We start from the raw sequence: 24,477 nt of genomic DNA, 5'->3' as shown, positions 1-24,477 counted from the left end.
AGTTGGGCAATTGACTTCAGACGCGTGTTTATGAATACTATGGATAGCCTATTACCAAAATCAAGTTATGATTACGCAAGTACCCAAGCTGCCACACTGATAAATTTTCATATGAACTCAAGTTTTTTGTATTCTAAAATCCTACTTGTTAACTTAACAATTAAAATCGTGAAGATTTCAACTTCTAAAAGCAAGTGCTGTATCGGATGCCAAGTTGTCTTATATGTTCACATCAAACGTGAAGCAAATTTTCACCTTGTGCAAGTTTTACTGTTGGACCATTTGTGTTTTTTTGCCCACAACAGCCAAAATGCATTATTGTACATTAGCTGTAAGCTAGCTAGCAACGGCAGGCACTGACCAAGTCTGAGGGAGCGTGTCTATGTGTTTGTGTTCAGTTCAGCCTCTGACTGAACTCAGAACTCACCAGAGACTCCACTTCTTTCTGTTATTTCCCTCCAGTCTCTCTCCTTTCCCTCCATCCTCCCTGTACATCCATGAAGTACACTGACAAAGCTCCACAATACATGCAAATTTTTCACTCAGGTTGAAACATTTCCACCTCACGTGTACACATATTTGCGTTTATTCGTTTCTTTGCGTTGACTTTGTATGTAATCGTGCCGCATGAAAAGTTTGCTTTGCATTTGGTCTGAACAGAACAACAGGAACATGCTTTTTTTTCCAGAACAACAGATGAAAGAAATGCTGAATGAGAGATGGATTGAGTTACAGAAGCTAGCAGGACAGTGCCTAGCCCAGGAGGTGATGTCAGAACTTGGGCTCTCTATTTGGTCCTAAATTTCTGCCAATGGTCTCCAAAGCTTTTCATTGGACGTCTGTGGATGTGTCTTCTCTCACAATCATCAACTTTCATCTAAGATAGCCCAAAACTGCAGTGTATAGGGACCTTACATGAAGAAACCACACAAACACTTCATCTTAAACCTGTAGCCAGTTTGTATTTTATTTTAAAGGAAGACTTGTCATTATGTATGGTCACACTGTTACTACCATGTCTCTCACATATATATATATAAAAAAAACATGTTCAAACAGTGGAGACAGATGCTTCGTGTGCTCTGTAACACAACAAAACAAAAACAAATAAATAAATCCAAACACAACAAAGTTGTAGCATCTGTTCTATGTACAATGCAAACTCTGCTCAATGCACTTTTCAGATTAACACACACACAGCAAAACTTAACATGACAGAGTTTTCAAAACTGACTCACAGAATAAATCAAAATAAATAAGAAAATATGTAGGTGGGTGGAAAAATCTGCCCCTCACAGGCATTAGCATGTCGTCCTGCTGTGACCTGAAAATGTGACTATTTCTGCATAAGTTGAACTTTTTCCAGTTTACTGATTTGTATTAAAGTGATGTTTTCTGGAAGCGCACTGAAAGCACAAAGTAACGATGTGTTTTATTTCTGTATGTATTACACAGTGGAAGCAGAGAAATGGACCAACCAAAACAACTGTACAATTCATGCCGGTAATTTAGGTGTTTACCAGCGGTTACAACATGCTGCCATGTTGGAAAAGTCAAAGTCAAAGTTGGGAATTTTGGGTGCTGGTAGGAGGTTAAGCTACACATAGAGAGAAAAAGATTCAAGAATTTTAACATTTTAACTCTTCCAACATGGCGACCTATGGTTGGTAACCAATGGCCACCATGAGTGGCAAGTATTGTGTTCACCATCTATACTCACTGGAAAAAGGCCAATCTGAGTGTTAGTGACAAGCTCTAGAGTCAAACTCTTAAGGACTATCAAAAAGTTGAGTCACTCGGACAGCTACTGAATGAAAGAACTCATTAAAACTCTCAAGAGTTCATGAAGACAGTTTGACATCATTGTGGTTTTTCATCTCCAGAATGGCTGCACTTATACAAGTTACTGAGCTATTGAGCTAACTAGATGGTGAGTGAGTTATGTAGCTAACTAGCAAGAGAGCTAATAAGCTAGCAAGCGAGTGTTGTCATTGTTCATGTTTAGTGCTGTATTCTTGCCAACTTGGGAACGTTCAAGCATTATTCCAAAATAGTTACCACCGCTGTTAGCCTTGTACTCACAAAATATGAATAGCCTACATTAGCTATTTTTTTTAATCAAGTATCATATTCGTAGTGGTTTGTTAAAAAGTGAAACCAGATACAAACAGTGTGTAGCTGCTTTTCAGTTAGCTCAATTGACTGTATTACTTTTACTATTGGATGTTTTTTATATGCAACTGCCAGTGATGGAGGTTTTGCAGCCATTTTGCCATCACCTTGTTCAATTTTGTGGTTCTTTTCAGCAACTGGGAAATATCATAGCTGTCAAAAATTCCCACTATCTTTCCTTCTATCAACAAAGAAGCCTCGCTCAGGTTACAGAAGACATGAACCACAATGTACTTGGTGAAAAGAAAGCCCACCACGCCACTGACAAGCACTACTTAACTCACTAGCTCCCCCTGTACCTCTTTAGGTTGCTATTAGCAGATTAAAGCGCTAAATTGCCTAGCTCAGAGTTCAAACGCCTCAATCGTGATCTTTTTTATGGATTTCAGCATGGGCATGGAGCTGTCGATGGCCCAGATCACAGCAGGAACATGTAAATTCAGATTTCAGGGTGGATTTTTCCAGTCAGCATTTTGGTTAACATGTAAAATTTACATAAAGCACAAGTCCAGTCTATAGTAAGCCAGTGTAAAAGGCACGTTGTCATGGCATAACAGGACAAAAATAGCAAAGGAGGAACAGGGTTAGCGCTCAAAGGTCAAGTTATCGCCCATATAAAGTGTCAGGTGTTATTTTTGACATTAGTGGAGATTCTCATACCGAGCTAACAGGACAGCAGGTGGGATCAGACTTGCAACCTTCAGGATTTTTTCTGGAATTGCAGCCTCTGACAGTGAATTAAAACAAAAGATATTCAACCTAACTAATGAAATTAGGTTTTCCACATTTAGTTTACTGCACTCTAGCTAATCATGTGAGGGGGGGGGGGGTTACATAATAATGTAGTGCATTGAGCTTTAAGCTGACAGAGGTCAAAGTCAATCGACCTTGAAATGAAACTAACACTCAACGTATGTAAATTTAGACACATCTGTGCTACTTCTTTACACTGTATGTTTAAAATGTAAACACTGCATTCTGTTATTAAAAGGACAAGTCCAGTTTCATTGTAGTTCTCTTTTATGCTTCTTCTGCAGTGCCTCACAAGTCAATTCATTTTCTGCTCTCATCACACCTGGTACAATATTATATGAATCAAATATAAAAACATTTTGTCTTATCACCTTTATCTGAAACTGTACAGCCTACACATTTTGCTCACAGTAACAGAACAGAAAAAAGCCTTTGCTTAATGCTAAATATGTTACAAAATCAAACATCAATTTTGATACTGATAGATTGATAGATCAGAATTGGTAATGAAAAGTAGAACCTGCACATAATTAAATTCAGTGACTTATTAAGTAATCAGTGAGAGGATTCAAAGATGAAATACAGATCATAGGGCAAGAAAAATACATTTTTGAGGACACACATGCTGTCAGGTTGTGAAGTCCATACACAACCTAAAAATAAGTAATCAATGTTGGGAATTCATTTGGGGGGAAAAAAAACTACTGTAGCATTTACACAGATTTCAAAACCATTAATATGTGTTCTTCCCAAAGTCATGGCCTGATGGACAGAATTCTCATAAAAATTACTGGTGACTTCTCTCTCCTGTAGCTACAATACAGTGGCACATTTCAGCAGTGTGAGAACCTAAACTCGGACCTGCATCGTTCATGATGTTAACCCTACTTCCTGTTTCACATTCTGATGATTGTTCACCTGTACTTTTGGTAACAAAAACTGCAAAAACATAACTGAGTTGGTTTTAACTCGCCAGCTAATTTGCCTTCTTCTCTTCAATCAGCTGTGTTTATCGATTTACTGAGCCAGTCTCTCTCAAAATGAAGAACTAGCAGAAATGAAGCAACAACTGCCCCAGAGGCTGCACATATTAAGAGGTGAACATTTAAATTTTTGATTTCGTAATTTGTTATCAGCGGAGGCAGAGAGGCTCAAAACTGTCAATATTTTCTGAAGAATATAAAAGTAAACATGTTACTTAATTTGTATTGTTACAACATATTTCTTCTTGCTCGGAAGTCATCTCACACTATCCCTCAATATTATTTCATGATACCCTGAGAGATCCTTACCCCTGACACTTGATTTCTCTTAATTTAACTTGACTACAGCCACACTCTGGTTTATTGTAGAAATCATGCAATGTTGTTTATAAGCTCTTAGTTAGCTCTATACAGCACCAACATGGAATAGAAACAGGATTAATACAATAACCAATGCTTCAAATCACATCATTTTTTAAAACTGAAAGGGAGGTTTAAGTTTTAAAATAAATGATGTGAAAAATGCGAGACAGCAAAAGTTAAATCTCTTGAATTCCTAAAGAGTTGCGCAATTCCTACTAATTTGCCCTTTTTTATCTCTTAAGCCGACTGGCGTTTACCTGGATATTAAAACGGTCGTCAGGTAACAGCATTTTGAGCAGCACCCACCTCCTCCAATCACATTGCAGGGATTTCAGCAGGATGGGCGGGGTTACTGACTGGTGTGTGCGTGTGTGAAGCAACAGGTGATAAGGCTCGGGAGAGAAACAGCTAACCAACCAAATCCCTTGTGTGTGGTGTCATCGTAACGGCTGACTTATTTATCTAGCACCAGCGAGAAGAGAAACAGGGTCTCTGACTGAGGTTTGCAGGGCCAAGCAAATGGAATGTAAGCGAGGGAACTGTAATAAAAAAGACACACACAAAAAATAAACTAGTGCAAGGCTTTTTCTCGTAGTTTTGATGTGATATGAGCGGTTTCTGCGGAGTGTCAGTTCTCTCGTCTACTCAAATTTAGTTGTTTACAAAACTTCAGAACGGATTTGCAGAGACCGTTTGATCTGTTCTTCGTGTTACGTTTTCTATGTAACTGACACTCTTGCTGGACAGACAGTGTGTGTTTATGTGTGCGTGCACGATGCTTCTCTTAATTGAAGGAGGCCATATGTTTCTTCACAGCAGGAAGGGCATCAGTGTGTGTGTGTGTGTGTGTGTGTGTGTGTGTGTGTGTGTGTGTGTGTGTGTGTGAGTGAGTGGAGCACATTTCTATGAGAGTTTCTGGTTGGCAAAGAAGGCCTTGGTTTCTCCACAGGTGGGGTTGGTGCACAGCGGGCAGCGCAGGGTCAGCTGTCGGGAACAGGGCTCGTTGGTCTTCAAGTGGGACTGGACCAGGTCTGCCAGCGCCTGGACAGGACCAACGACATAAAGTCAATACAGAGAGAGCGACAGAGCGAGAGCCTCTGTTCTTCAGCTCTGAGAATACCTGGTTGTGTTTCTGGCTGTCAGACTTATTAGTTTAATTAACTCCTTGATTTAAAAGTTTTACACTGAGTTATACTGTTTTCATTCATATTATTTCACGTAGCTTCTACTTTGAAGATTTTCCACCTATGTAAAGCTACAGTAAATAATACCCAACACTTCCTACACAGATAATTAAAAGTCTTCCAGTGGCTCAAAGGGCATAATCCCTCAGTTTCCTGGTAGGCTTTTAATTTGAAATATCTGCAGGGAGCATTGAGTTTCATTTACAGAAATTTAACAGCGCTCTGAAAAACTGCAAAGGGGGAGAAATTAAAACTAATAATTAAATTAAAACAGTGTTTCTGTTAAAGGAATAGTTTTTTTTGTGAAATGCACAGATTAAGGTGAGAAAAATGATACCACTCATATATTAGCCCAGGAGCCAGGAGACTGGAGTGCAGGAAGTCTGGTAGGCAGATTTTTTTTTAAAGCTTCTCATAGAGCCAGGCCATCTGTTTCCACCAGTTTCCAAGCCTTACACTATGCTAAGCTAACCAGCTTCATATGAGAAAGCTATCGATCTTCTAATCAAACTCTCAGGAAGAAAGCGAATAAGCACATTTCCTTGAAAAAGAGCAGTGAGCATGACATGACCTTGTGTTGTACTGATGTAAAAATATTCATTATACTAAATTTACTATGTGAACTGTTTTTTACCCATCCTTTATTAGAAAGTGTCCTGTATTTATTTGTGCTGGTCTTGACTATTATTTGAATGCAGCTTTTATTTGATAATTCATTGTATGTGGATATACTGTACTTCAGGTTTCTGCTTTTTATACAGGTTGTGTTATCTTTAACACCACATGCTGCTGCCTTCCACAACGTGAGGATGAGAGGAGGACAATTCAAATCTGAGAGTATGAAAGTAGTCATTCAAATTGGGAGTGACATAAGTTAACTGATTGTACAAATTAGTCACTTGAGGGAGGATTTATCAAAAAATGAACCCCTGACACAACCGGCTTCTGCAGTTAAAATATCTGATCAACGCATTTTTTCTTTATTTTTCAGCTACTGCTGCTGCTGCTGCTTGCAGACGGCAGCAGGCTGATGCAGCTCACTGAGAGACTAAAACCACACCAAGGAAACCATCCTTCAGTAACTACCAACTAATCATCCTCTGGATATTGATTTATACACTCGCACACACACACTCACACACACACTCAGACTTGGCGAGGGGTCTCTGAGCGCGGCAGGTTTGACCAGCCAGCCAGCCGGGCGGTTCAGTTCTACTGTAGTCAGCTCTAAAGGTTCCCATTGATCTGCCCCCTTCCTTTAATAAACCCTATACACACACATACACACACACACACACACACAACTGTTACAGCTGGAGGAGTTGGCTGTTGTGAGAAAGGTTGCAGGGCAGAAGATGAAGGGAAGGAGGGAGGTGAGACAGGAAGGCAGTCGGAGTGGAAGGAGGAAAGGAAACGAGGCAGAAAAAGAGGGAAGGAGGGAAGGACAGAAGGAAGGAAGGAAGGAAGGAAGGAGGAATCCATTTATTGACCATCTCCTGCCTGGAGTTCACTTACTTCACAGAATCTTCTGCTGCGGTCTCCTTTTCTATTATTAGAGCCCTGCTTGCTTTCTGTGTTCCCTCCATCATTCAATCTTAAATGTATTTCCTATTTGCTTCTTTATCATTTCTCCTTTTCCCTCTCTTAATTTTACATGTCTGCCTCTTTCTCTTCATCTCTCTTCAAGCTGAAAGCCTGTTCTAGTTGGTATAATACAGACATGATCCTTTATCACATTTGAACTTTTTCTATTTTAAATGTAATTAAAAGATGCGTGTGTGAATCGTACCTTCATGAAAAGAGGGTTCCCATTCAACGACTCTGCTCTCCTGATGTTCTCCACTCCACACTGAAGAAAGAAAGGAAGAAAAAAAGCTGTCAAACATGTTTACACCATGTTTGAAAAGCCAAATCCTCCCTCCTGTGTTTTCAGCAACACTGCTAGGATGCCAAGGTCTGTCAATCAGTCAGTCCACCACTTTGGTGCAGACCAGAATATCTCAACAACTATTGGATGGATTTCCATGAAATTGTGTCCAGGCAATCATGGTCCCCAGAGGATGAATCCAACTGACTTTGATGATTCCCTGACTTTTCAGCTAGCACCACCATGACGTTGACTTCATGCTTTTTCCATCTAATTGTTGAGATATTTCAGTCTAGGCCAAAGCGTTGGACCGACTGACCGTCTGCATTAGAAACACTGTATACCCATACTGAGAAATATCATAAAATGAAGTTCAACATTTCAGGTAGTGACCATGTGGGGAAAAAGTGTTTTCATTTTGCCCGTGGAGGACTTCAAGAAATAAAAGTGTTTTGTTCTGAGTTTCCAATTATTTTTAACAGCAGGTTTCAATTTGGAGTGAAACTCCTCTTGACTGACATGCTGAAGTGGTCCAGACGGTGTGTGTGTGTGCTATCTGGTACTTCTATCTTTGTGAAGACCTGGTTGAGTGAAGACGTTTTGGAAAGTGGGGTCATTTTACAATTTTTTTTTTTTTTAGGTAAGGTTAGGGAATGATTTATGAATTGTGTGATGGTCTACACAAGTATAGAAGTGTGTGTGTGTGTGTGTGTGTGTGTCTTTGTGGCACCAGTCACATTGATTTGTGGTCACCTCGCTGGTGCCTTCAGACAGACAGGACACTGGGCTGCTGGTGACACATCTGACACACAATTGTCCTAACACACAGTCTAAATGCTACATTAAATCTATTGTGTATTGGGATCAACTATCTTTACTTGATCCCAGTACAAATTCTAATCATACTCCTGATCCCAAATCACACTCCAACACTAACCAGCTGAAGAAGTCAGATTCTATTTTTTAACACAAATACTGTTTTCATCCACTAGTCAACCAATTCTACTTCTCCATTTATCTCATTTGAGCTATAAATCAGAGTATTCCCCACTTTTTTTTAACCTTGCCTTCATTTATCAGTGCTTATGAGATTTACATCAAACTGAAATCAAAGCTGCCTGGACAAAAACATCCGAGAAAAAGCTGATGGGTGATTTAGAAAATGATCAAATAAACACAATTCACAATCACTTGTATGGTCATTTACCCAACAAAGTCTTCTCACCTGCACATTTTAGGCAACATTCGGTCTCTCCTCACCTAAACACCAGCATGTACAAAGGCTTTTTTTCCCAGCTAGACTGTGCAGACCGACATCGACAGAGCAGAGAGGAAACACCTGCAGCTGCTGGGAAAGTGAACGAGGAGTTTCCCCTCTTCCTTACCTCCTCTCCCAGCACTTGTCCGTACTCGATGTCCAGTTCATGTAAAGTCTCTATGTGGTCGGAGGTGAAGGCAATGGGCACCAGCAGGATGTTCTTCTTCCCCCGTTCACAAAGACCTTTGATCACCTCGTCCGTCTGAGGGCCGAGCCACGGCATGGGCCCCACCTGAGAGACCAAACACAAGACATGATTACAGCTAAGCCATGAACTGCCTTCAGAATTCACAATGCTTCTGTCCATTTTCAGGTATATATATGTTTTAAATTACACTTAAGTGTGGGAGGATATGTACATATTAAAGAGGCAGTATCAAATTTAGACTCTGAGACCAAAGGTATATCTTCTGAATCATTGTGTATGCTTTGGACAGTGTGGGCATTTCTGTACTGAAGCTCATGTCTGGTTAGTTATTCTGCTCTCTAGGAAGCCAGCAACACTTCCAGTCCTCTTCTATTGTGAGCAGCTGATTGGGTGAGGGAACACTTCATGTGGTGTTTAAATTTTGTGACCGGTCAGCCACTGTGACTTGAGGACCGAGAGCTGTGAGGTTTCCTGTGCTAATATAGCTGCAGTATTAGATAGACAAGTGGCTCCATCTTGTGGTGAGAAAAAAAGAAACATTCTGTGATCGCAGGACAACATGTCCATTCATAGCAGTACAATTATGCTGTATATAGTTATAGTTACGTAATTTTTTTTTTTTTTAAAAAAAAACACAAAACCATAAAAAGGTTTTAATGCTGCAGAGGTTTCTGCTCTCCATCAGTGTTGTACAGCTTGAGTGTGTGACTATAAAGATAATTATGAATGGTGAAAAAACAAACAAATATAATAATTTCTGTCTTATACCCGTCCACCAATGTAATAAAAAAAAGCACTGTACAGTTTCTTTAAGAGATCAGAGTGATGTTGGAGAATCATATCAGAGTGAGAAACAACAAAAGTATTGCTGTTAGATCTTTATAAGTTAAAAAAAAAAGTAAAAGAATGGTTGAAAAGCTAAACCTACATCACACAAACTGGCTGTTAAAGCGCTTCTGGTTGTCTGTATCACTGCTGTTCAGTTTCATGTGTCCATTATTTATTTGAACAGTTGAAGCTGAAGTGTACCTTCAGTAAACAGCCACTAGATGGTTCCACTGGATTATTTATGACACTGATATGACAGTTTACAGTCTCTCTTTTGTGTATGTGTGTGTGTGTGTGTGTGTGTGTGTGTGTGTGTGTGTGTGTGTGTGTGTGTGTGTGTGTGTGTGTGTGTGTGTGTGTGTACTCACCCTGGACTGCCACACCAGTCTGTAAGGGTTACAGTGTCCCAGTGTCTCCATGACTCTCTGAACTGTGGCTCCTACTTCCTGAGGATATGGGTCGCCTCTGTTTACAACCTGCACAGGTTACAATACAGTAGCGCTGTCAGTGATGGTAGAACTAGTACTAGTATCTGTATCAGTAGTAGTGTAGCAAGTAGAGGTAACCCCTGCTCACATATACAGACTCAAACACTAGAGGCCTGACAGGATGCCATTCACTCCATTCACCTCCATTTCTGCTACTTTGAGTTTGCATGTTAAACTAGAAGTTACAGCAGTAGTGTAAGGGTACGAGCAATTGATCAAACACCTGTTGAACAAGAACAACTGCGTGACCACTGAGTCTAAACTCCGTCTATGGTCTTCTCATTAGCGCAGGTAGTCTTGCTTTTAATTTGACAAGTTAACATTATTAATTTCTAATTGATATTGTGTGTGTGTGTATGTGATGTGCTGTTGTGTGTAGCTTTGTATTTTGTATGGTGTGTTCTGTGTGGGTTTATTTTTTGCTTTGTACTGTTTGTTGTTGTGCCGTTGTATGTTTTGATTGTGGGGGACTATGGAAGCAAATTAGCTTCAAGCTAACTCCGGTGCATCTTTAATGTTTAAAACTGCACACTGTCTCAATCAATAAATCAAAATAAACTCGCAGAAATGTGATGTCTTTGAGTACTGTGCCTGCAGTAAACTCCCAATCCCAAATTCATCCACAGACAGCGTGTTTTACACAGTTATATGGAGCTTGTTAGGCTGCAGGTAAATTGTTACTAACAAGCTAAAAATGAAAGCTAACTAACTATCTATCTAGCCAACTGTTCTGTTTAGATTTTTTTTCTTTTCTTTTATGCATGGCAATCAAAAGGAAGCAATGAGAAGTATTGATAAAACACTGATGAGCAGTATTAAAAGTCACATTAAAAATACACAACAACAAAAGTAGAACTATTAGAACTTGTATCAGTAGGACTATCAGCAGCATCTCTCAGTACTGTCAGTATCATCAGTATCAGCAGGAGGAACAGCAGCAGTAGTTTTACTGTTATTATCAGCAGTAGAGCTTCATGCTACTTACAGCCATAGGGAGCGAGTGTGCTGAGAACAGAATGACGACGTCGTCTCTCTTCTCCTCTGGAAACTTCAGAAGCTCGTTATTGATGTGGTCTGCAAAACACTGCACACACACACACACACACACACACACACACACACACACAGACCATTTTATTTCTTATTTAAATGTTGAAATTGTTTTCCTCAACTGATAAAGAAGTTTCTGATTGATCACTGTTTCCCTCCATGGGAGAGACATGCAGAAGCTTTATTTAAACAGGGAGGGCCATTGAGAGCAAGCTCTCTTTTACAAGGACGCCCTGATTACACCAGGGCAGGAATTATACCACGGCCAAATGGCCAGTGCCATGGATACCCCAGAGTGTGGACGTAATGCCCCTTCTAAAATTAACTGCCCAAAGGGCATGCCAGTTTGGCATGCCCTGTTTTGAACTGGCCATTGTGCCCTGAAGAGAAAGTTGCAGATTTCCTCATTTAAAACTACATGTGACTCAAAAATAAACAGACTCCAGGTTTCCCAGTGTCTCGGTCATCATGCTGGACATCAACAGTAGATTTCTCCCACTCCCGAAAATAGATGTGTACCGTTCATGTAAAAATTAACAGCTAATCCGTTAACTAACATTAGCTAACAATTAACGTTATGTGATAAGCAGAAGCAGCTAAACACTGTACAGTGTAAGTATTAGTACACATTGTGTTTTAAAGTTTACCAGGATATTGGTGCATAGTGTTATTTAATTCAATGTTTTAAACAGAGGTGTTAAATCACAGCTAAAACAGAAACAACATTGTTCTCACACCTAATACCCCTGTATAGACACACCTGTTTTTTATGTATGTATGTGTGTATGTATTCTTGTTTTTCCTCTCATCTTTCTTTTTTCTTCTTTACATTTTAACTTTTATATTCCAACCTTTAAAACAGAAAAGATAAGAAAAGCCTCCTGTAGACAGGTGTTGTAATTTAGTGTTTCGCTACAAACACAGTGCATCTGGTGTCTGTGCATTATTCTATGTTGCAGTTCCAATGCTAATGTGATGTCCATGTCAAGTTAAAAAAAAAAAAGTAAAACTTTTTCAGCGCAATGCGACATTAACACATACACATCCATATCTCTGTAAGTAGAAACAGCCACAGTTAAGACAGATCAGGAAGAGTCTGTCAGCTGTTACTTGACTCTCATCCAAGTCTATTCTTGAGAAGTTTCTCATCAGTGTTTAATGTTTAACGTGTGAAAAGTGTTTTAAGTCATTTTTGTGACTGCTCCTATGATCTCTTTTTTGGGGGGGCCTATAAATTTTCCATAACTTCTATATCATGTCAGAAAATGCTTTGATATCCTTTTTTTTTTTTTTTTTTAAATTGAGTGACAAAACCATTTTTTTAAAAAAGCCCTGTTTTTCATTTTCCCTTTTCATTTCAGGAAGTCGATTGAGATGAAGGTACACAGATTCTGAACAATATGCTTTCTGCAATTCTGGATAATACATACCTAAATATACACTCAGGCTTGTTAGTTGCTATGATTACCAACCATGGCCACTTCCAGCTCATAAGTTGCTATGACGACAAACTGCCCCAATCAATTTCCTTTCCAACATTTGCCTTGAGTTTTCTGTGAGAGGAGGAGAAGCTGTCTGCTGTCTGATCTGTGTGCGTGTGTGTGTGTGTGTGTGTGTGTGTGTGTGTGTGTGTGTGTGTGTGTGTCTGACCTCCACCAACAGAGGGTGTGTGGGCCAACGGTCGATGACACTCCAGCGCATTTTCGGCCTGGAGCCTCTGTTGGTATAGTAACGGTAGATGGCATTCAGACTGCTTCCTGTGTACACAACAAACACACAAACAAACACATTAATTAATAATTTTAATATGTTCTATTACAGAACAACCGCAGTCCTCTGTCAGTCAAACTGTTAGGGAAAGGAAATATTTTATTTGTCAGTTGAGGCTTGTTGGATTTCCCAAAGTAATCACACCTGGTGTCCGTAGGTGTAGTCAAAGGCAAGTGAACAAAGAATCTTATAGATTTTCAAATGGAAGTTTCCTGTCGAAATCTGATGGTGAACTCCAAATAAATCCAGTTTGTCACACCCACACAGTACAATGACCTCATGAGCAATAAGAAGTACCAAATGTGGCTGTTGGCTGTGGTGTGTACAGGATGACAGAACTTGTACATGTTTTCCATCAACTTCATTCTGCTTCCTGTGCTGATTTACCCTCCAAGTCTGGGAACTGTCATGTCCCATGATTACTTGCATGAAAGAGCATGTGTGCTCTATGTGGTGGTTTTATAATATCTGAGGTTCCCTTTTGTCAAATATTTGCCCAGATGAAGGGTTTGGCTTTTTGATTTAAATACCTGCAAATGTTTCTCAAGATTGAATCTTTTTGGCGTTTAATCATTGTGTCAGGAGAGTGGTGATCCTCTCAGAAGTATCCACAACTTCTTTCATCTCATCCTTAACTAAAACATTTGAAGAGGATTGGTCATCGGTGTCATGTGATTTGATATGGCTGCGTGTCATTTATTTACCGTTTAGTACAAATTTATGGCTGAATCTGAATTTCTACCCTCTGGACTTTTTGGATCTCATGAATTGGTTTTACATTCAAGTCACAGAGTTAAGCATACATAAAAAATAATGACCTTGTCCATGTTTGAAGACCCAGAAGGTCGTTTAACAACAATTACTGCTGTTCTGAAGGTATTTCTAGAATCCTCACAGACTCTTCTAACTATCTGGATGAAAAACCTTCATCTGCTACATGACAAGAAAACATTTTTAATCTCTTTCCCAAATTGCAACTTTTCTCATCCATGCAAAGATGGCAGCCGTTGGCTCTCTGAACAGAAAACAGTCGCAACTTGAGAATCAGGTTAAAAATCTTTTTGAATTTGATTTAAATAGAGTTTACTGGTATGTGTGAATATATGTGTGTGTGTGTATTTATCAGAGGTTAACAGGGCGGGTGACATTCTGGGTGTGGTGACACTAACGGCCATCTCTTTTTATCTTACTTATTTTTCCTTTATCTTTTTTTCCATCTTCTTCAGATCTTTAGAAAACATGTGTGCACAATGTGTCTTACATTTGAACAGCGCTGGTGCAAGAACTTTGCATCAGCTGCACTGAGGATATTATGTGTTTTGAAATGTATTTGATCTATTCCTCCATGTACAATATAGACAATTATTTATAGAAATATGGATTATTCATTAACTATTTAATTTGCTGATTTTTTTTTATCATTGTAAGCTTGTAAACAACTTTGGGTTTTAGACTGTTTGTCAGACAAAATAAGACATTTGAAGACATCATCTTGGCCTCTGGATACATTATGATGACTATTTTTAATCATTTCTACTAATTCATCAACACATTAAAACTGTAATAACAATAACTACCAGTTGCAGCCCTCATTTTCTGTATCTGTTCAGTATGAGACTGTTACCTGTGGTGGAGCAGCTGTACTGAGGATACTGTGTGAAGGCCACAGCTCTCTCCACCCCGTCTTTCTCCATCTCCTCGATGGCTTCCTCCGTCAGCGGGTTAACGTACCGGAAACCGATGTAGAACTTGTGAGGGGCTGATGACAGAGAGACAGAGTCAATCGCTGCCAATGAATTCATTTTATTCATTTGTTTATTTCTATTCAGATTCTCCTGGGAAACAACCTGCAGCTGAATAATGTCATGAATACTGTCAGGAACGTGAAGGACAGGTGTCATGGAGAACAAGCTTTTGTCAAACATGTTATCAAAGAGTATCAGGCTTGTATACCACAGGACATGGTCACTTTTCAGACCACTGCTCAGTGTTGTGTGGTTATCAGTGAGGTGTGTTGCAGGCGTGTGAAGAGCCACTCCTTCACTGCATCACTATCTCCACTTCACACACACACGAACCCTGCTGCTAACTGGGTCCACCAGCAGGAAACACAGCAGCTCTGCTTACTTTTCAAATATGAAACCACTGTTTACGCTGATGTGTCTTCCCTGATGCTCCATCTAAGTAGGAGCTCTCAAATCAATCTATAAAAAGGCCCAAAAACTAATACTTTTGCTAAACTAGGACTTTCTAAAGCCTACAGGACACTCAAACTCTCCACTTTACTGTGAGTGAAATGAGTTTAGGAGCAGTGAGGCCTCTGACAGGCAGGACGGGGATGAGTCTGTCCGTTTAGTAGCGGTGTAGATGCTCACCTGTCTCAGGGCTCATCTCGTCCAGCAGCTTCACCATGCCCTCTCCCTGCATGGAGGTCCAGTGTTTGATGGGTGAGCCTCCGCCGATCTTACTGTACTGCTCCTGGATCTTTGGCGTGCGACGCTTTGCAATGAAAGGACCGAGCTTACTGCCGAGCAGAGACAGATCACAGAGTTACGACTTCCACGCTCATAGACTTTATTACACTACATTAATATACACATAAAACAACACAAACAACAGACAAATTGACCTGTAACTACTTTTCCCACTTGGACCAGCGTCCTTTTGAGAAAGTGAAAACAAAACACTGAGACACATTATTTCCCAAAGTTTCATTAAAGTCAAATATTCATTTTTTAAAAGAGTGTAAGATGTTGTGACATGCGTGTTGATCAAAAGCTTCAGCAAAACTTAGGAAGTAAAAACATTTTATAGTGCCTGACCAGAACAATTAAAACAGGACTAAACAAGTCTACAGCCACACCTAGTAGAGTGATAGTGATGTTGGCATATAAGTATACTAACATGCACAACATGTATTGCATTCATCTCAAAGAACAACGGTGGCTGACAGGTAATTTATTTTCAGGGTTTGACAAGTGAAAATTTCAACCTGCTGGTGGCACTAAAAAGTCTGGAGATCACCAGAGTCATTAGGATTAATCCTCTGGGGAACACGAATCTCTGAACTAAATTTAATGATACTGCAACCAATTGTTCTTGAGATATTTCACTCTGGATTTGAGTGTTGCACCAGCGGACCATCACTGCCGTCCCCACAACCACACTGCTAGAAAGGTTAAGCGATAAAATGGCTAAAAAAAAACTGTCAACAGAGGTAAAGTCAAAATTTTCCATCCAAATATTCACAAAACTTTTAAAACAGGTTTTGGTTCAGCTCAACATTGACAGCTCATTATTGGTCCTACAAGGACAGGATGTTTTGCAACATAACTGTGCAGAAGTCTACAGTCTACAGCCACGCTGGCCATTCTGTGAAGCTGGACTCAGGCTCACAATAAAAATGTCAATATGCAGATGATTGGCGGGTGTAATGTTTCCTAATTGATGGTCAGCACCACAGTGAAGAAAAGGGGACACGAGCCTTTGATGTCTTAAAGCTGAAAATGTTTATTGAAGTACTTGATCAAGGAGAACTGAAATAGTGAACATCGAAGTCTTCTGCAACTCGGATGCTGTCTCTTTCCGATCTGCCCCCTGAAGGTCTGACCCTTAGTCTTTAACCTCAGCCTACAATATGAAAAATTAGTCTAATTGGTTCACTAGTTTCTAAACAAGGAACTGCGTTTTACCCGTGTCAGTTCAGGTCACGTTGCACGGAACTTCAGGTCACTGTCAGCACATTCTGGCTACGCATTCCACTGATCTGTGTTCTAGGAAGGCCCTATCTAACCTTGGTAACCATGGCAATGCTGATTTACCCTTTAGCAGAGAGGTTTCTGGTTTCCCCAAAACATCACAGACAGCTGGAGTCTCAAGGAGAGGAGAGGATGCCTCCATCCTGTTTAAGAATTACAGTGTGACCTGAAGGCCCAGGCTTGACCCAATGTAACCCAATTTGTAACCCATAAAGATGGACACTAATTGTTCACCATCTTAGTTTAGTGAGTTAACATGTATTTACATTTACTAATTAGCACTAAATACAAAGTACAGCTGAGGCTGATGGGAACGTCATTAGGACTTATCCTCTGGGGACCATGAACATCTGTGAAAAATTTGAATGGCAACCCATCCAATATTTGACATGATATTTCTGGACTGCTACACCAAAACAACTTCTTTGTATAGCTGGTTTCAAACACAGAAGTGAATTTGAACAAATAGATTGACTGTAACATCAACAAAAAAATTAAAAGAAAAGAAATAAAAAAAACCCTCCTAATTATTTGGTTGAGTACAGGCATGGTATCATGTGACTGAAGACTGATCAAGTCTTGAAACCAAAGTCACCTGCACCCAGACATACAGTGCTTTAATACAGTGGTTCCTCACCTGGACACCACAACATGATTAAAGGGATAAGTTATATTTTCTTTAGTCAAATTTAGCTCCTTTTTCTTGTGAAATGCTGCATACATCTACATCAGATGAAACAATATAAGATTCACTCTTTGATTGAACTGCTCATAACTTACACCCACGCTAAAACCATAACCATGTTGGGTCACAAGTAGATATTGCTTCAGTTCGAGGAGTCACAAGCCAAAGGGCTCAGGAACAACTGCTTTAAAAGCATCAGTGTTTCTCAGAAATTAAATGTAAAAATGAAGAACTTCTCAGCAGAAACAAGAAACACTATGTGTGTTTCATAACAACTGATGGTGAACAAACAGAGACACAGCAGACCGCTGTGACACAACAACCTTCCTCAACAGGTCCCTTCAGTGTCTGTGTGTGTGTGTGTGTGTGTGTGTGTGTGTGTGTGTGTGTGTCCAGAGTGCATACTTCTGTACTGGGAGTTTCATCAGGTCAGTGTCCATGAAGAGCCGCAGCAGGAAGTCATGAACGTCTTCTAGTTTCTCGGGTCCTCCCATGTTCAGCATCAGGATGCCCGTCTTAGGTTTCCTGAACAAAAGATTCATAATCAGTGATTCATATCAAACAATGTCTCAAAGATATGCATGGCTTATTTTTTATAAACAGTGTTTACATGCTTGGTCTTTCTATAAGGAAATTTTACAGTACACTGATTATCAAAGTCTACTAATGTGTTCATCAGTTTTAATATTAAACATACAGTAGCCCGCCAATTTGACTGAACTTAAACAAACTCTAAATGACGTTTATTGTTTAGTTGTACTGACAAGAGCAGCTACTCAAGCTTAACTTCCAGTTATGCTTATTTTGTCTCTAATAAAGGAGTTTCTAATCCCTTATAAAGCTGCTTACTAAGGTTATTACAGCTTTTGTTGAGCTGTTAGTAGTGACACTCAGGATCACCGAGCATGGTTTTAATGTGACCAAGCAGAGATGTGTCAAAAATCAAAACCAAGAACAGTTATGTATAATAAACACTATCATGTTCTGTTGTTTCTCCACAGCTGTTGTTCAGTTACAACTAAATTAATGAATTAATTTACATTTTCTTTTGACTGGTTTTTCAGAACAAACCACTGTACACACAAGGGCAGCTGTGGCCAAAAGCAGCTTCTGTTTCTGCTCCATTGTTCAACAGTTTTTCTTCTTGAAAATTTCCACCTGGAGCAGTTTGGAAAATAATCTTAAAAGGAATCTAGCTGTAGTCTTGCAAATAGTGACCCTGCAAGATCCCCAGTTTTTGCAAAATCTTAGTCTGTGACTAAAAATTCAGTAACTTATGACACATTGTCTTTAGATGTGAGAGGGTGTAAAACTTTAGTCTTCTCAAAGTCTTCTAGTGTATGGGATTAGACTTGGTCTTCAAGACTTCAGACTTCGCTAAGACTTGTCTTCAAAGACTTGACACTTGACTAAAACTTGGTCCTCAAAACTTGAGACTTGACTTTGACTTGGTCCTCAAGACTTGAGACTTATCTACAACTTTCCCACAAAGACTTGAAACTTAACATAGACTTGGTGAAAAAGACTTGAGACTTGACTTAAACTTGTTCCAAAAGACTTGACTTGGGCTAATGGCACCTACAGACTGTGAAATTTCAGAAATCTTATAGGTTTACTGCAAGCCACACTGTGCGACGTGGATCTAATAAAACTTGGGTACGACATCAAGTTTGATGTATATAGACTGTACGATGATCACACCTACTGAATCATAGGCTACGACGTAAGCCAATGTACAAGAAAACCTCAGCCTGTGTTATCAATCTGTGCCGCTATAGTATTAAACAATGAAGCTAAGCAACGTTGCTACATCCTTCTTGACACAGTCATGATAACAGCTGGAGGAAACATCATATAAACAAGGCTTTTGCTGCCACAACTCAACAAAATTTTCCTCTTTGTTGGAATCCCAAACATTTCGTTTTGTTCGTTTTACTTCCATCATTGGGTTTAGCGCCAGTGTCGCGTTGATCAGTGCGTAATTTCATGCTGTATTCCTATTGGGTGGTGAGTAGATGTAGGTCATAGTAGCAATCACATTGTGAGATGGTTACCCTAAATTTCTGACACTGTTAGAATTTTGTCCCAGGCTATCTTTGGTCGCGAGACTGTGACAACGGCCATCTTTGAGTCTCTCCCACAGTGCAACATAGGACCACCTTTTTGGAGCCACGACCAAAGATATCACCACATTTCTTTCACACTGGTCATCTTTCTTCTGGGACAGCCCATAATCACACAGTATATACCTGCCTTAAGAGACTTGAGACTTGACTTAGACTTGCCCTCTAAAGACTTGACTTGATCTAAAACACTAAAAACAGCCCTGGAGTCTTTAACATTATGTTTCTGATAAAAACAAGTAACGAATACATGCATAGCACCAATATTAGCTTGTTATATCAGCTTGTGAAAAAAAACTTTAGCACCACTAGCTAATATTAGCTTGTCAGTGAGTGCTGCAGTACTGTCAGGTATATGCTACATTACTGTTGTCTTTCAATGATTATGGGTACAAAGATCATTCTTTCACATCAATGATTATCTTGAGTATCCTATGAAGATATATTACAGGTTTGCCATGATCTGTCTACTGGTGTTTTTGAAGGTTTTGTACAAACTGGTTTCAAGAGGTTCAAAATCTAAATGTGGGCATCTTATCCTCTCTGATACTAAGTACTGCAGGCTTTACTGTATGAACACTCACATGCACAGCTCTCACTTCAACTTCTTTATACACCTCTTGAGTTTTGAATGCCCCTGAAGAATCTGGTGTCTGAGTCATAATTACAGCTTGGCTTCAACTTCAACAGGACAGATGAAAGCCAAAAAACATGAGGGCAGAGAGGGACTGTGTGAAAAGACGTCATCAGGAAGCAGACATCGCCCACAGACAGCTGGCGAGAAGCCACAGTTTTCTAATAAACACCAACAGGTTAAATCAGGATTGACTGGCATCTGTCCACCAACTGCTCAACTGTGTGAATTCTGCAAGCAGTTTCTTTAGGAGATTTTATACAAACTCTATCAAACATTGTCTGCTTGCTAGTGTTCAAACCGGGGTCTTGAAACGGCTGACGGACATTTGTTATCACTTTTACACTTTATAAATGTAACATCTGGTCATTAATTGAATTAAATATCTTAATAGCGAAATATTAATTGAATGGTTCCCCGCCTGTTGGGTCAGGACCATGACAAGCACCACCTCCCATCATCAACATGATCTTCTTCAGATTGTTCTAGGAGATTCAACAAAGATTCAGTTTTACACTTGCTGGCTTCTTGTTACTTTTTAAGATGTTACACAACAACTGCTTTCACCTCTTTCTCTTCAACTGATAGTTCAACTGCTTTCATCTCTTTTGCTTCAACTCGCAGTTCAACTACTTCATCTCTTACTCTTCAACTGACAGTTCAACTACTTCATCTCTTACTCTTCAACTGACAGTTCAACTACTTCATCTCTTACTCTTCAACTGACAGTTCAACTACTTTCACCTCTTTCTCTTCAACTGACAACAGTTTTCATGTCTCCCTCTTTAGATTTGGAGATTGCGTTCTTTGCAGGCTGTTCTGTGACATTTTGGAGATTTTGTTACTGATGGATCAACAGTAACACTGATGAAGTTTTGGAGAGTCTGTTCCTCTCACATCAAGACAAACCAGTGAGTCCATTTTAATTTATCAAGCAGCTGTTTGCTGTTTGGCTGAATATTATGGGGTGTGATTTCTTAGTGGGTAGAGGTTTAAAGAGACTGTCAGTTGTAGCGTTTTCATAGTGGTAATATACTGTAGAAATAGATTTTTAAGCAGTTGCTTGTTGTTATTGTTGTGTTTTATCAGAGGGGGGAAGTTTAAAAATTGTGTCTGAGTGTGTCGTGTTGAATAAGACCTGCTGTGAGCTACACTGCATTGCTGAACTCTGATATATGCATCAACACAGGTCACTTAACCAGGATGGATCGGTATTTGTACAATCAGATTTAAGCTGTTTATGTGAACGTTACACATATATTTGCAGGTTTGGGAGAAATCTCGCACTACTGTTGATGTCCTGCGTGATGACAGAGACACTGGGAAACGTTGAGTCTGTGTATTTGCTGCGTCGCATGTAGTTTTACATGAGTAAATCTGCATCTTTCTCTTAAGGGCACAATAGCCAGTTCAAAACAGGGCATGCCAAACTGACCATGTGGGTAGTTAATTTTAGAAGGGGTATTACGGCCACACTCCAGGGCATCCATGGCACTGGCCGTTTGGCCGTTGTATAATTCCTGCTCTGTTTCCAATGGATCTCTTCTTTTTGAACCATTTCCACATCACTGTGACGACACAATGTTGTCACATTCTTAAAATACACAGAATATGTCTGATAAAATGATGCAACTAGATCTGTTATGTTCTGCTTTGACTTGCTATGGTGTTATCAGACTGTAGTGTTCTGCTTGTAAAATTAAAGAAAAAGCCCAATGCTTTATCCACTTACAATACAACTGAAAGTCCCGTATGATTTCTACAAGTTTAAAATAAAAGAGTGTGTGTGTGTTTGTGTCTCACCTATTCTCCTGTGTTTCAGGAGTCATAGTTTGGGCTAAAGCAGCAGCAGTGGAGCGTCTCCTCACACTCAGACTGACGCTGCTCCTGGCAACTGAAGAGGAAGAAGAAACCAGTTGTTCATTCATCTATCACTCACACACATTCTTTTATCCAGGTTACAAAAACATTGCTGAGAATACATTCATACATTTCCTGCCTTGAAAACTGTCAGCCTCCGAGACTTCCAGTGTAGAACCAAACAGGTTCTCACTTTTTACTATTAACAACAAATGAACAGTAATTGTTACAGATTATCATTATAAACCACATTATTTGTTATTAATACCACAAATGTGTATTACACCTCCTAAACCACTGACGTTTGTTGTGATGTTTTAAGAAACGAAATCTGCACTGACACTACCACATGTATATTTTGTAGTATCTTGTTCCAGTCTTCATAGATGCATTATGATGTTTACACTGAATGAATTATTCAAACCCAAGACTTTTTTTCAGCCAACTAGCAGCATGGCTAAAAAAAAAAGTATACTTTATTGTGTCACTTTACAGCGTGAAGACACTACATACTCCACATACATACAAGGATCGGTGTCAGGTCTGGGTTTGGTTCACTTGATTATGCATTGTTTTACACCAAAACTTGGTCTGAGACATTTGGTATCTTTGGATTCTGGGATCTCCACCAGGATTTCGTAGAAAGCTGAGAGTCTGAACATTATTAGACCAATAAACACAAGCTTGTAATAATGGATGTCAAAAGGTAAAGTTAAATAATGTGTTTCCAGCAGTGTTGATTTTGTTTAAATAATGGAAGTTTGCCTCACAGAGAAAATAGGTTTGAATGGAGGAAATTACATAAACTGCAAGTTGTTTTGCTCTCACACTAAATGATTCTAAACACACTTAAGCACCACTGCAATCAACAACAGTGTGTGAAATAACAAATATATCAGATAATATGCTGCAAGCTGACGAGAAACACATTTCTTCTGATTTATGTAAATACACAGTCCTAATAGAAGGTCTCTATTCACTTAACTGTGCCTTCATAACCCCAGCTGCAGTACCCTGAAGCGCCGCCAGGAGGCCTTCTGAGATTACGCAAGTTCACAACGCTTGAGTTGTGTAACTCCGTGTAAATGTTCCGCTCACTCGCCATTAAAACGTAAACCGTCACTCGAGCAGTATTTACGGATCACCTTGCTGTTATTAAATGCAGCACAAGTACGAGATAAGTCCATTATGTAACAATAATATTAAACAGTAACCTACAGTAATGTTCGACTGCGTCAACGTAACGGGAGTTAGCAACTGGCTGGGAGCGGAAACGCTGCAGTTTCTCTGTCAAATAAAAGCACATCAACAATCACCGTTCAGCGAACATTAGGATTCAGAATCACCCAGATGACAAACAGCTTCACGGAACACATACTGGAGTTTTAGGAACAATCAAGAAGAGATGGCGATGTAATACATCGAATAATATTACATGGGCGCGCGCGTTACGGTTACAGCGGTGATTTTATTGTGAAAATCCTGACTGGAAAACATACTTCCGTTTGCTAGCTTAACAACCATTTACGAAATGATGATACCAATGTCACCGGCGTGTTGCTGAGTTTACACCACGCCGCTCCATCACTCCAAACTGCATTTAAACTGCGTCAAACAACCAGGGTAGCAATGTTGAAAACGTGACACAACATTCGGAGTTCAAAAATGAAACTTGACGGTTTCCGTGCACAGCTTTAATCAGGCTAACTTAGCTGCACAGTCACACTCACATTGGATCAAGCGACCGGCGCTGCCCAGGACTGCCATCATGGTAGTTTCCTGTTTTCACCGCCGAAAATAAAGTCTCTCTCCCCGCTGAAATATAGGTTGGATACTTCTGCTCTCAGTGACTAGAACCACGAGTGTTTCTCCGCGTTGAGTGAGTCTCTGACCGATGTGTCAGCCAGATTCCTTCAGCCACCACACCAGCTGGCTGTGTCAGTGACTACTGTTAAGCTCGCGCGCGTCAACTGCAATACTTCCGGTTGGCGATGTCAAAATGAAGGTATGATGCAACATTTCAGAGCAGGTGTAGATTGATTTAAACCTAATGATTCTCGCTGGAAGATTAATACAAAAGCAAACATTATAGCATGATGGTTTAAGTATAAATGGAATGGAAACTGAAAAATAAAATGCTCCAATAAAACACAAATAACAGTAAAAATACAATTTTACAAATAAAACTGTAAAGACCACATTGACAATTTATTTGATATCAGTTGGGAATCTATTAGGATAGGAAGTATTCTGAATGGTCTATGTACATACATGTCTCCAAATTTCTATCTAGGTGTATATATGTGTATGTATGTGTCTGAAAGGACCGGTGTGTAGAATTTAGTGGCATCTAGCAGAATGGACTTGGCAGAAATGGAATATAATATTCATAAGTATGTTTTCATTAGTGTATAATCACCTGAAAATAAGAATCATCATGTTTTTGTTACCTTAGAATGAGCCCTTTATATCTACATAAGGAGCGGGTCCTCT

The 24,477-nt window shown here is 39.6% G+C and overlaps 1 protein-coding gene across 4 annotated transcripts; it reads right to left on the bottom strand.

The window, feature by feature from the left end:
* Positions 1 to 942: 942 nt before the first annotated feature.
* On the bottom strand, positions 943 to 23,965 carry fech (ferrochelatase). Of its 4 annotated transcripts, none has more exons than XM_044333314.1 (12): positions 23,715 to 23,965; positions 21,928 to 22,018; positions 17,773 to 17,892; positions 15,300 to 15,448; positions 14,549 to 14,683; positions 12,805 to 12,911; positions 11,090 to 11,188; positions 9,985 to 10,092; positions 8,708 to 8,872; positions 7,245 to 7,304; positions 5,132 to 5,312; positions 943 to 5,101 (listed from the first exon to the last, which is right to left on the bottom strand). In XM_044333314.1, the coding sequence occupies exons 1-11, from the start codon at positions 23,752 to 23,754 to the stop codon at positions 5,175 to 5,177; spliced, it is 1,212 nt and encodes a 403-aa protein (XP_044189249.1). In that variant the 5' UTR covers positions 23,755 to 23,965; the 3' UTR covers positions 943 to 5,101; positions 5,132 to 5,174. The 4 variants fall into 4 exon arrangements, with proteins under 4 accessions (XP_044189249.1, XP_044189247.1, XP_044189248.1 ...); XM_044333312.1 differs by having other exon boundaries at positions 943 to 5,128; positions 5,161 to 5,312; XM_044333313.1 differs by having other exon boundaries at positions 943 to 5,120; positions 5,161 to 5,312.
* Positions 23,966 to 24,477: the final 512 nt, after the last annotated feature.

This window comes from Thunnus albacares, chromosome 18 (assembly GCF_914725855.1).
Source record: "Thunnus albacares chromosome 18, fThuAlb1.1, whole genome shotgun sequence".
NCBI classification, from domain to species: Eukaryota; Metazoa; Chordata; class Actinopteri; order Scombriformes; family Scombridae; genus Thunnus; species Thunnus albacares.
This window is presented reverse-complemented; position numbering and strand designations above follow the sequence as displayed.